Genomic DNA, 14380 nt, shown 5'->3' with positions numbered 1-14380 from the left:
GCCCCTGTTTATAAACGGTCGGCCAGTTGGTTGAAACTTAGAATGCATTTTCCCAAAGCTCCAGTGTTGTAAACAATAGCCTACTTCCCAGGGTAGCTCACAAAAGCCTCCTTATCAGAGCTGGTATCATGAACTTGCCCACCTCTATACACAGAATGCTTTAAACCTAAGTGCTTCAAGACCTATTCATTCATAGAGCACCAGGGCTTAATGCCAGCAATCCAGCACTTCTGAATCCTGAATCCTGAGTCTACAGGATAAGAATGGTCATTTGTATGGAATGGTTGTCAAAAATCGATTGCTCATGAAATCTGAGGATGATGGTATTAAAAATAATAGGTAAAGTTTCAGATGTTGAAATTAGCAAGAGTAATAAGACATTTATATGACTGTAACAATGAATGGGGGCAGATTAGAAACCAAATACTCTGCAGAAGACATAAACCCTGAGATAGAACTGGGTGAATAATCAATCCTCCACTGACACAGACTTCTTGATTCCCTCCACGGTACGTTAAGCAACACGAACACACTGCCTGCTCCTCTCGCCCTGTTACTCTTACAGGTAACACGAACTGACCTATCGTGGGGCGACTGCCCCTATATTTTCCTTTCCAGTTTTGGTTTGGCTCTTTGGGTTGCCAAGAATGTGGACTCCCTCAGCTAGTGTAAATGGGGGAGGGGAATATTCGAACAAAACAGATGGTACAAGAAGAGAAAGTCTCACAAAAAGCCAAGAACAGGACACAAAAAGGCCTAGGCTGACTGGATCCTTGAGTTGGAGGCCAGGGGGCACCAACGGCCACAGCAGCAAAAGCTTCCGGACCTCACGACAGCCATCTGGTATTCATGGGGCCCCTCTACACTCTCATGTGGGTGACTTCCTGACCCGCTGGCAAAAAGCTTCATGTGCTTTCTAATGTCTCCATCCCCCTAAGCCTTCTGACTGTTCCCATGACAACTGCTGGCTTCTGTCTCTACTACTTCCTTATGATACCGAGCAGAGGCCTGTAGGGCTGGCTCCTGGGCACGAAAGCCTTTCTGTGTCCCCCATCCATTTCTTGATTACAGGAAATAGGCTTCATTCAGCCTCCAGGACCTACCCTGCGTTCCAACAAGCAGGTTCAAACAGTTACTAATCAGGGAAGGGAGAGGATGCAGAGACAAGGGAGGAGCAGTCAGGACACAACAGTGCAGCCTTGGGGCAGGGTCCTGGTTCCCCCTCGAAGGATGCACAGAACAATATCTTTGAGCTGTTTTGCAGGTACTGAAACCCACTCCAGGCGGGAGAAGTTAACTGTCTGCTGCCCACAAGCACGGAGACCCCAGACCGGTTGGAACCAGAAGGTTGATGATGCTGACTCCCGATGACCTCACCACCAGCCAATCAGAAGAGTGTCCATGAGCCAACACGCTATCATGGAACCATTACTATGAAACACCTCACGACCCCTCCAGGTTGGGACACAGAGTTCTGAGGGCATTAGCCCGCTGTGGCCCCCTTTGCCTGGCAAAGCAATAAAGCCATTCTTTTCTACTTCACCCGAAACTCTGTCTCCGAGAATTAATTTGGTGTTGGGGTACAAAGGCTAGGTCCAGCTTCACTTACACCTCTGCATATGTCCCCAGTATAAGTTTCTGGGAGAGCAGCAGCTGGGGGAGAAGAGAGAAAGAGGAAGGGGAGAAGGAGAAGAACCCAACTGCCCAACTTTTGTCCCGGGCTACAGTCCTAAGTCACAAGCAGTTGGATAGACTATGGTCTGGCTGTCCTGGGGCCAGGAGCCACATCTTGACACAACTACCTGTTCTGGTTTTGTGGCATAAACTAGGGGCCTGGTCCCTAGAAAGTATAACAGGAGCCAGTTCTGTGACATTATTAGTACCTTTTCTTATGAAGTATGTTTCAACAAAGTGCTCCAAGGACATAGGATATTCTTAATGCAGTCATGCTTGGTGTACGTAAAGAGCAAGCAGGACCTGGTTGCTGAGCAAGCCACCCCTAACTTAGCTGCACTTAAACTCCTCCTGCTAATTAGTACACATTAAAAGAGAAAGACAGAATCCAGAAGATTTGCTAACTTCTGCTCTGTTCCAACTCTTTAAAGAATGACTTTCATTTTTCTAAATGAACATAAATAAGCCACAGAATATGTGTTTAATATAAACATGTATATGCTGCTTCTGTTTCTTCTAAGTCATCAATAAAAGTGACCTTGCTCTGGGCTCGCCTCACCCTGACCACTTCCCTTCACTCACTCAGTCCTTCATTCATCCAGGCGGTGTTTACTCAGTACCTACTGTGGAGACTCCATCACAGAGGGGTGATATCAGCAACACCCCTTAGCTGGGCCATCGCTGGGGAGTTAACTACTATGCCGGATGGTAATCTTGCACCAGAACCAGGAGGGATGTCAAAATCATAACCAGGGGCTTCCCTGGTGGCGCAGTGGTTGAGAATCCACCTGCCGATGCAGCGGACACGGGTTCGCACCCTGGTCTGGGAAGATCCCACATGCCGTGGAGCAACTGGGCCCGTGAGCCACAACTACTGAGCCTGCGCGTCTGGAGCCTGTGCTCCGCTATGAGAGGCCGCGATAGTGAGAGGCCCGGGCACCGCGATGAAGAGTGGCCCCCGCTTGCCAAAACTAGAGAAAGCCCTCGCACAGAAACGAAGACCCAACACAGCCAAAATAAATTAATTAATTAAAAAAAGAAATCATAACCAGTTTTCCTGATGGCTCTTTTGCAAAGATAACATGTGACAACCTGGGACATGAGCTGGCGACCTTGTTTTCCAAGCTCTTTCAAAGAATGACTCTTTCAATTTCACAGATAGAAAAAATAAGCAATGTCTTTCCTGAGATCACAACCTACATCAGCCATGAGTAGAAGCAGTGTCTTCACTCCCACTTTCCCATAAATACTAGCAATTCTATTAATTTGTTCCACCAGGGATAACTTTCTATTACGTGTGACCTGAGACATGTTTAATACCCTCTGATCATTCACAGGGCAGGGACTGGATTCCTCCTCTCTGGTTAACAGCTGCACAGAGCTGTATCTTCTAACCAAGTCACATTCTAAAACATTTTTATTTCTCTAATCCTAAAACCACAGGTCACTGCTATCCATTGTATGTATTGGCCAAATCTGTTTGGAAGTTGCTTGTCTGTCTTTCTTGAACATTCTGTGAAATATAAATATTGTATCATAATGAAGGTGAGGCTTAAATCTCCTCTTCTAAGGCTCAACACTCAACCGCACTTCCAAATCTGGTCTGAGGCTTCTTAGGCTGGGGAAAAACGGTTTCGTTTCAAGAAACAATCTTCCAAGATCAGTGATGTACAAAGTACTTCAGTTCGAAAAGAGAAGAAGAGAGGAAAGCCAAGGAAAAAGCAACTCAGACTGGAGGGCCTTGAAGCTGGGGGGTTTCTGAGTCGTTCACAGATGCTGAGTCTACCCTGGACAGGTCATTTCATCCCATTTAGCACTTTTTATTCTTTGTGTTTCGAAGCTCTTAAGCCAGCGGAAGAGGGAGGAAAGCTAACGTATCTGATAACGCAGTCTATCAGACTGACAACCTAACTGAAGTTCCTCTGTGGTGCAAGAGAGGCACGGTTCCAAAAAGAAATAAAGCAAAAGAAAGGAAAAAGAGGATCACAGGAATCACGCCTTCACACTTAATTTCAGAGAAGACCCGAAGTTGATTTCTGTGTAGATCAGTTGTGTACCAGTTGGGACACGGGTGCCCAGCCCTGCAGTGCAGTAATATGAGCTGGGCTTTAACTAACTGCCAAGCAGCCACGTGGTGGCTGGCAGCAGGCTGGAGAGCGATCTGGTTCAAAGTGGACCCGTGTAACGAGGGCGCAAGGAGGGCTGGTGTGCGGAGGGCCATTATTCATTGCCTTTCTGTGCCTTCCTTTTTATATATACTTAAATGTATTCCCCATTTAAAAGGCACTAATTCAATTTGGATTTTTTTTTTTTTTTTTTTTGGTTAGCCAACCACATATGGAAACCCGTCCCAGGAACTTCTGAGATAACTTTTCTTTGGCAGTCTATTTTCTATAAAAGGGACCTAATATTACTGTTGTCCCCCTCCCCACAAGTTCTTCTAGCTCTCATCACACTCCTGGGCAATCTTATACACACAGAGTCAGTGGGATGTAAGATGTTCCTAAAATAAGCGCAGGAATGAGGAAAACAGAAATGGTCCGGGAAAAATTATATCCACAATCTTTGAAAAGTAAGGTAAGAAGTCTTGGATCAGAAATTATAGAAACATGGTAATTCAAAACTAGAATAAAATAAAAATGAATAGCAATGATAGAGAGCATGTATTAAGCGATTACTCTGTGGCAGGCACTGTTCTAAACACTTTGCACGACCATTTTTGCTGTCCTTACTTTGTGGACGAGGAGATTGAGGCAGAGGGAAGTTATATAGTTGTTCAAAATCACACTGCTAATAGTTGAACTCACATTCCAAGCCTGGCGCTCACTCTCTCCCTCTCTCCAGGGCCTTCTCTCTTAACTGGAAGGCCTTCACCCCTGCTAATTGGTGCTCAGTGGGAAATCTGTTCCGAGCCAACCACACACTGGACACTGTCCTGGGGGCTTTGACCAATGATATTGTTTGGAGAAAAGTAAAGAGGCTCAGTGACCCGCCTAAGGGACCTAAGTCCACTGCCTTTCCCTACACATAGCTGGAGGTGCTCTCCAACACTGCGAGCAATGGCCTCCAATAATATGGCAAGGAAGACACTCCTGCAAGGCGGTATCTGCTTTCTAAATAGTGGGCTTTCTGTTTTGCACTCAAGGGGCATAAGCCATTCAAGTGGCTTCAGACTCATAGCAGATCTTAGGTGACTGATGTCACTGAGTGTGCCATAGGGACCTTGACATCTGCACCATCCCATTTAATGCCTGAAGCCCAAAGACTGCAGTAGAGGGAGTAGTCAGTGGAGGATCTAAAAGTAGCTCAATGTGTGGTTTTTCATTCATGCAACTAATCCAAGCTGTAGCCCTAATCATTCACAGAAATCGTTCTGTTTTTACTGAAATATGTTCAAAATATTTTCCCTCCACTATTAGGGAGAAGACAAGTGGTATCACAGAAAGAGCATGGAGATTCAAACAGCTAGAAAACCATCTCCAATCCTTCCTAGCTGCGTGGCCTTGGGCAATTTCCATACCCTCCCAGTTTCAGGGGCCTCAACTCCCTATGGGAATGACACCACCAAACAACGTATGAAAGGCTACTGGTACACAGGAGGTGCTCAAGAATCAGAGTCAGCCCATTGTTAATCTTGTCTGGACTTTCACTCAGTGGAAATCTAGAGTGGAAATCTATTATTCTTGTGATACGATTTGCAACTGTCCACAATTATTTAACTCACAATAACCTAGGGTGGACTTTCCCTATCATTCCTCCATTTTAAAATATGTCCACGTGGAGAACAACAAAGTGACTCAAAAACAGTACACTCTCCAGAGTCAGAGACTCCAACGCAGACCAGGCTGGCCTGTGTCTGAGATGTGCTGGCTTGGCTCATAGTGAAAGAGTGTAGACAATCTTTGAAATATTTAATGACACAAAAATGTTAAAGCTGTCATATTAAGTAAAACTCTAAGTTTACAAAACATTTTTCTGTATGACCCTTTTAGTTACCTATTAGAACCATTTATATATTGCTTGACTCTAGTGGTCGAATTATGGGTGAAATTTCTCTCTTTCTGCTCATTTGTACTTTCTGAATTGTTTAATGAATATGTATTGCTTTTGTAAAGAAAAACAGTTTGGAGAATTAAACAGTATTTTTAATATCTTTTTTCTGTCCTATTGTGTCTGTGAATAGGAAGTAACAGAACTTGGAAACTATTTTTCTGAAAGCTGGGTAGTTAGTGAAATTGTAGGCTTTGGGGTTCACACTTTATGATTGAAACAACAACGTCATGAAACAACCACATTAATGAGAAACATCATGCTATCATGTGGACAGGCAAAAGTATTAGAAATCATAAAGTGTATTGATAACGCTACTGATCAATCAAAAACTAGTATCTATGAGCATCAAAATCAAAAACTATAGTATCTATGAGCATAAGATGTACCCCAGCAGCCTTGAGTTGGTCCACTGATTGTGCTCGCAGTCAGTCAGGCCAAGCAGAGGGAGAGTAGTAAAAAAACAGACAAGAACACAACTCTTCCACATATTCTGTTTTAAAAATAAACTCCTCTAATTTTACTACTGATGAATTAAGAAATATAAGAATTTCTTAGAATCCAAACAGAGCCTCTTTCTGATAGTTTTATTTGATCACCCCTCTTCCATATACTGTACTTTTCCTTTTATCTTAGGGTATTTTTCCAGATCAAAAATACAGATCCAGGGCTCTAGTGCACTATCTGGTGTGTCTTCTGACTGTCCTTAAAGAGGAAGCTGAGTATTTCCACCACACCACTGAATGGCTTTCTGACAGGCACCGGATTCTTCAAGAAAGGAATAAAACTAATGCCATCAGATGGAAGCAAGAAATCTCCTTCTCAAACACTTGTCTGGAGACGTCAGGGAGTATTGAGCTTTACAGCTTCACTAGCTAGATGGAATCGTCTAGATAGGCAGTAAGATCCTGACGGATCCATACTGAGACACTGAATCTGCTGTCGTTTCTGTTGACTCCCTGGGGTCCTCTGTACATGCCTGGCTGACCAGCAATGAAGAGTATCACATCTGACCTAGACAAGGGACTTGCCAAACTCTCTGTAACCCCAACACCTAATGCTGGAACAAGGACGTGGTGAATGCACAGCCGGATCTTTGTTTGTTTGTTTTTGTCAAATTTAATGGAATGAGTGCTCTCCACATTCTGGGTGTTTTTAGATATGGACCCCCTCTGAGGGGCGGCAGGTAGCACTGCCCCTCCACACACACTGGCAGCTCCTTGACTCCGGCCACCACGCCTTCCCACATCATCAACTTTCCCTTTGGACAGGATAATTTTCAAAACACACAGACTTGCTCTCATTCTCCCAGGTCTTCAGAATGCTTTCTCTGGTCCTCATACCCTCTTCCACCCAGATCCGTGACTGCTCTCCTTCAAAGACCACCTTCTCTTAGAAGTTGCACAACAAGCTTTCTCTACTTCCTCACCTCTCATTAACTCCTCTTACCAATCAAATCTGGCTTCTGTTCTGACCACCATGCCACGACTTCTGCTGGCCCTGTCACAAACAACCTCCACGCTTCCACAGCCTAAGGTCACCTTTCTTTCCTCGTCTTAGTCATCTTCTCAGCAGTCCCTTCTCAGAACAGTCACCCCTCTGGCCTTCCTCAGTATCACTTCCCACCCATCCTTCCATGTCTATTTCTGGCCTCTCTTCAGGCTCAGTCTTTGGCTCAGTCTCTGGATGTTGGGTTCCCAGGGCACAGAGAGTCACTCTCTTTAGCCATCCTCCCTGGTGGTCTCACCTTTCCCATGGCTTTCAATCTGGTGACTCTCAAATGTAAGTCTCCAGCACAGATTGTTCCTCTGAGCTCCTGATGGCCACATCCAATTATCCACCACCGTCTCAACTTGCACCCTTCACAGGCTTATCAACTATTACAGCATCACAGCGAGCAAGGGATTCCTTTCTCCCCCAAGCCTTTGCCTTCCTGTCTTCCCTGTTCCAGTCTCTTCCATCTACTCACTCACTGAAGCTAGAAATCTGAAAGCGATTCTTAATTTGCCCCTCTCTCAACCCATAGCCAACCTACCAGCAAGTTTTTTGTTTTACCCTTCAGACTATACTCTAATGGCTCAAGGGTTCTGAAGCATGGGGCCTTTCCTACTTCTCCAGCTGTATCACAAACCCTCCCTTCCATGCCAGCCACACAAGCCACCTTGCTGTTCCTAGAACATGCCAAGCTCTTTTCCACTTTCAGGCCTTTCCTGCCCCTAGTTCCCCTCCCTGAAATCCTTTCACTGCTGCTTTTCACCCAGATGGATGCTTCGTCTTTTATGTATCAGAATACTCAGAATTCTCTTCTTAGAGAGAAATTCCTGGACTATCCAACAGTCATGGTTTTATCTATCATTACGTCTTGTGTATTTTTCTTTAGAGGATTTATCACAATTTATAATTTCATAGTTACTTTTTGTTCACTTGTTTGTTGTCTATATTTCTTCCTTGAATCCCAGCTTGAAGAGTGACAATTAAATGTCTGCTTTGTTTAGTGATACCCAACATCTAGCACCATTTGTCACGTACAGTGTGTACACAATTATGGGTGTAGACACAATTAGTGTGTATCTGTTGAATAAATTAGTAAGTATTTTAGATGAAGAACTCACCAAAATGAGGTGGAATAACTTTCCAAACCAAAGGTTTGAAATCCAGAATCGGAGTGCAGGTCTCCAGATGCAGATTTATCACCTTCCCCACCACACCATCAGCTTCTCCCTAAGGTGAACCAAATAAATAATCCATGGGGGGGTCCACTGGGCTTAATGTTCTGCAGCGGGACTGAATGAATGTATCAGCAAGGCATGCTGCTTTATAAAGGAATCCTTTTATCCAGCAAAGTTTATAACTGTTAACTATTCACCAACAGCTATCAATTGCTAGGTATCAGTTGCTAGAAGATGTTCAAGACAGGGTCACTGCTGGGCCTTCACAGGGTAAGAGTGGGCCTTCACAGGGTAAGAGTGAATAGTCCACTGCACACGCATCACCACATAGGCCCTGGATCCAAGAGAGAGAGGCCATGACGCCACTCACTGAGTCTCCCCGATACCCCTCACCCTCCATGGGGACAGGCATGCAATAGCATGAAGATGACATGTGTCCTCCTGTTCAGCAAACCTTAAGAGCCTGGGAATGCCTGAGACAGATAGCTATGTGGAAATCCACAAACAATGATGTAAATGTAGGCATTTCTTATATATATATACATGTATACATTATAGATGTAGAAATATTTTTATAAATACACATATATTATGTATATAGGTACACGGGTATTCAGACGTATACCTACTGACAAATATACAGTTTTCTCCAAATCTGTATCCAAATACATATGCATACATACCACATATGTATATACACATAAACACACACACACAGAGATTAATCCAACTTTCTGTTTGACAACCCTCCAGATATTTACACATACCCATAAAAATCTTGAGAAAAAAATGTCTCTTGTATTTTTGGGGGGTGAAGACAATATGCCAGTATTTCTTACAGTGTCTTGCATATCCCACAGCAAAATATGAGGCAACAAGCATTACTCTTTAAGCTGTACTGTACTCTTCTCTAAGCTGCATTGTTTAAATATCTACTTGTTTAGAGAGTCTGCAATAGCAGTGCTGTCTGCACACACTGGTGAATCTTTTAACAGTGGCAGAGTCTCTTGTTAGAATTAGTGGATAAAGAAGTGCTAAGGAAAGAAAAAAAAAGAGTTGCCATATAAAGGGAGAACCATTAACTCCTGGATTCCCAGAAGAATGGAATATTGAAAGTTTTTATTTTATTGCAGTGAGCCTTCTCCCCCCTAAATCACCTGCACAATGCTCAGGACCAGTGCAGGATGCCAATGGCTCCAACCATACTTACTTCACACAGCCAGGTTAGACTATCGCTGTCACTTGTGTGAACCAGAAAAATCATCACTTCAAGAATTAAAAATCATTCTAATTTACTTACTTATAGATACCTTGTAGCTACTTATAGATACCTGATGTATAATCAGCCCTCCCCTCTATATCCACCAGTTCCACACCCACAAATTCAACTGTGGATTTAAAATGCTAGAAAAAAATGTCAGGAAGTTCCAAAAAACAAAACGTGAATTTGCCATGCTGGGATCTATTTATATAGCATCTACATTGTATTAGATATTAAAAGTAATCTAGAGATGATTTAAAGTATAGAGGAGGATATACATAGGCTATATGCAAATACAATGCCATTTTATATAAGGGACTGAGCATCCGTGTATTTTGGTATCTGCAGGGGTCCTGCAACCAGTCCCCCGTGGATACGGAGGTACTGAGAGAAAACGCACTCTCTCTCTCTACACACACTCCCTCTCTCCATACACACACACACACACACACACACACACACACATCTCACACATATATATATACATATACATGTGCAACAGAATTACTAGCTATACCGTATGATTCTTTACAACCAGAGGTGGATCATTTTACAAAGTTCAACCATCCAATTGCCCCTTCAATTTTGCAAGTGAGGGGAAAAAATGACCCTTCGAAAGCCAGAGGGGGGCTCTTGTACTCCTCTGTCATTGCCGACTTGTTCTCTCTAATACTCCCACGTCCACAGCCCAGCCCAGGCTGAACGTAACGGTCCTGAGGGTAGAGCTCCTACTACTTGCCTAAGCTGTGGCTAGTTCAGAAGCTCTAAGCTCTAACTTTTTTTTTCTTTCTTTCCTCTTTCCCTGCTAATCAGATTAAATGTTCCTTTGTTTAGTTTACGCTTATCATAATATGTATGATGCTAACTACTTCCCCACCCTCCTTGGTTTTTAAGGTATCTAACATACCTTATTCCTAGGGTTTTGTTGGAATTTCTCTGCCTATACTTGATCGTCACCAAAAAAATGTCTCCATATATTTAACTCCTTCAGACAATCAATACAAATTTAGTTTCTATTTCATCTCTTTCGTATGAGATGCCATTCCTGGTAGAGCCCACCAGGGAAACAACTATGTTACTGTCCCTGAGAAACTGAATTTTTTAAAAATGTGCTACTCAAATGTACTGATTTCCACTATTCACTTTAACTCTATCCAAACTTATACATGTAACACACACATACACACACACACAAAGTTGATGATAGTTAGATAATTACCAAACACTGACACCTCTTCCATCATATACATATACTCTTATAAGTGGATTTAATCTTCAAATTCAGTAAATACATTTCATAGATTAGTCATAAAAGCAGCCAGTGACCAGTAAGAGCACACCTAATAGTATTATTTAAAGTCCTACACTCAACCCCAAATGGAACATCTTCATTCATTGTCTCTGGAGGGTTTTTCTAGCCCGTTTCCTGTGCTCCCTGCCACACGACTGAACTAAACTCCCTGGGCAAACACAGTGTGGAGAGATCACAGCCTTCACCAAAGTGCAAGCACATAACTCACTGCCCTCTCTCCTCACTCTTTCTAGAAGTGTCACCAAAAAGATATCTTATTTGTTGAACTGAAACTTTATGATGCAAAATCAATCCTCTTAAAAAGATTTTTAACACTTCATTTGAAAGCTTCTGAAAATAAATCAATACACCAAATAGAGAAATAAAAGGAAACATATTACCCCAAATGAGATAGAAGGCTGTGACGAGAATATATCTGCTATTTTTAAGTATATTTTACTCATTGACACGGCAAATACAATTCACCTTCTTTTCTTCCATGGATTGCTGGTGAAATAGGTCAGGAAATGTGTTTGAACTCGTGTGACCGATGCATTACACCTATGAAACACTTCCAAAGTGTTGATCTGTGTGAAAGTGTCATGTACATCAGATATTCAGCCAATTGCCTTAAGATAAATAAACGGTAGTCGCGTAAGTATTAGAAAGTAAGAGTAACCATCTGAAAACTACAAATATTCAAACCTTTACTAAAAGCAGCTTGCATGTGAAATTTAAATGATGTATAATACATAGAAAAAGGCTCCATTCCAAAGTTCTACAAAAAGGAATTGTATTTACAGATGACATGAACTAAGCAAATACATCTAGCATCGTCTGGAAAACTTAATAGCATGCCACAACTTAATATCACAGTCAATGTGAATAACAGAACCCATAATTATTTTTGTAATAATCAAGCCAAAAGCAAAGAAATAAATGAAGCAATATAAAAATGAAACAGAGAAAGACAAAGGAAAGGACCAGGAAAACATTTATGATAAAACTGAAACGGCTTGAGAGACCAGTTAAGGCCCTGAAGTCTTTTTTTTTTTTTTTTAAACACGCAAGCCCTGTCACTAACCCCTAAAATGCCCTGGTGATCTGCAGATACCTCAGATCTTCGCTCCTCCCCCAGAGCGCCCTCTCACTGAAACAAGGTTTAGTGGAAAGTACAAGATGTGCAGAGAAGATTCAGGCAATCTCCCCATCATGGGAGCCCAGAGTGAAAGCCACAATGCCTCTATCCTACAGCGGCTTCTAGGTGGTCACCCTTTAATGTGCCTCCGAGTCAGGCCCTCGGTATTCAAACAGCTGCGGAGTAAAATGCTGTGCCTGAAACACAGTCCGCACACCACGCAGGGCCTCTGTTCCTTCACTAACAGGGAACTCCTCTGTCAGGAGGCTTCCAAAATGCAAATACGACCTAGGCTTCTCAGATGGATTTGATTTCAATCAAAATTAGTGCCAAACAAAAATCTTTGATATGCAAAATGTCTACTCTAGTGAATAATAAAGAATAATTCCCACAACCATCCCCAAAACGTTATCTTCCAAGAGGTTAAAGGAAATAGCAGATCTGTAAATGTTAACATACCTGCTGCAAAGCTGAAGACAGGGAGAGACGACAGTTAAGGGAATCAAATGATCAGAACTATAACCCATAAGATCTTGGGAAAAGTTCACATTTCACGGTCTTTAATAAAGCAAGGCTGTTATCACCCTCATCTGGAAGTATTTCGAAAGTTTAGAGTTGAGTGCATATTAAAAGTACATTTCATCAATAAATTTTCACATGCTGAACATATTAGCAATATAATTTTTAAACGAAATCTAAAAATATCGGATAGAATTATGTACAAAGTGAAGGCGCTTGGTTTTTACATGTTTTCAACCATATTACATATACAATTAACCCACTTTAAGTTCATAAAAATCCAATCTTCATTGTATGTGATTTGGTGTACAGATTTGCTTCTTTTAAATATAGTTTAAGATTTATGTAAGCATGCACAATTAAGTGAATACGTTACATAACCAAACTTGTTTTTCGTAAGGAAGTGGAATAAGTACATGTTGTTTCTGTTGTGACCCGTTGTAACTGGTGAGTTCACGCAGCCCCTGCTACAAGAACAACTGCTGTCTATTTTTAAATAATGAATAATCTGCTCGCAGGTGTCAGTACATGTGTATGTGGATATTTATGTGTGTGGAGAAGAAATGGAGTAAATTCTCTGACAACATTTGTTTGTTGCTCTTAATTAATCTCCAAAGGACTTTTTTTTTTGGCCATTTGCACATCATCTTTGGAGAAACACCCGCTCGGGTCCTTTGCCCCTTTTTAAATCTGGTATTTGCTTTGTTGTTGCTGCTGTTACTGTTGTTAAGCTGTAGGAGTTCTTAATATATTCTGGATATTAACCTCTTATCAGATATGGGATTCCAAAGGATTTTTTTAAGAGCAGCAGAAGTGAATGCCAAGGAGGACGCTTAACTCAAATCATGATTTGCCCCTGGTGACTGTTTTCTGCTACTGCCAGGCCTTTGTTACCCGCAAACTCTAACAAGTGCAGTGAAGGGAAGGCCCATGTTACCTGTTCCCTAAAAAACTAGATTCTTGAGAGCACTTAGATAAGATGGAAGCAAGATGGAGTCTGGAGAGATTCTAGGACCCTCTTATTAGAGAAGATCCCAAGTAAAATGGATAATTCACATAGCAACTAAAAAGTTACATCAACTCATTCTATGCCAGGATCACAGAGAGAAAATTAAAAAAAAAAATGCTCTGTTTTAAAATCTCTCAAGAAAATACTGGTGGCAACAGTTTGATTAGTGATGTAACTGAATATGCCGTGCAACTACTAGAAATAGTAATCCAGCTAGCAAAGAAAAAAATATCCCCGCTGGGGCCAGAAAAAATGACCAGCCGTACAGCACAGAAGGGGTGAAATCCAAGCAGTCTTTCATTTTCATGTTTTTGTAGCTTTCCATGTCAGCCACTGCCTGGACCCAGATGACATACAGCATCACCACCAAGGAAAACAGGATGCCTGAGAAGGACAAAACAAAAGACCTTTAGCCTTTCTGAAGATGTCTGCCCAAGAATGCTATATCAGACCAATCATACGCCTGATGATATAACTATAAAAATATAATTCTAACTAACTCACCTACTTTGTGTCAGACCTTTTATTGTATGCTTTATAGGCACATCATTGATCTTCAGTTTTCAGAGCACTGTGGTGAGGGCTATAGTTGCAGAAGAAAAATGGCAACAGATGACATGTATTTACCGAGTGCTTACTGTGTGCCAGGTACTGTATTAGGTGCTTGTGAACTATAAGAGTCAAAGATCCCTGCCTAGCGGAATTTATTTTCTAACATTTATCCACTTTTACTGTATGCCTCGTTTGTGACAAGCACTGTTATACATTA

The 14380-nt window shown here is 42.0% G+C and overlaps 1 protein-coding gene across 2 annotated transcripts in view; it reads right to left on the bottom strand.

Moving 5' to 3' along the window:
• Window positions 1-11628: 11628 nt before the first annotated feature.
• Window positions 11629-14380, bottom strand: part of TMEM182 (transmembrane protein 182) — a 49761-nt gene continuing 47009 nt past the window's right edge. For both annotated transcript variants that reach the window (XM_082672032.1, XM_082672030.1), the window contains one exon: window positions 11629-13995. In XM_082672032.1, coding sequence (XP_082528158.1) covers window positions 13775-13995 — 221 coding nt within the window. In that variant the 3' untranslated portion in view covers window positions 11629-13774. The remainder of the gene's footprint in view (window positions 13996-14380) is intronic.

This window comes from Grampus griseus (genome assembly GCF_964374135.1).
Source record: "Grampus griseus genome assembly, chromosome: 15".
In the NCBI taxonomy this organism is placed as follows: domain Eukaryota; kingdom Metazoa; phylum Chordata; class Mammalia; order Artiodactyla; family Delphinidae; genus Grampus; species Grampus griseus.
The sequence above is the reverse complement of the archived record's forward strand: the minus strand, read 5'-3'. Positions and strand labels throughout refer to the sequence as shown.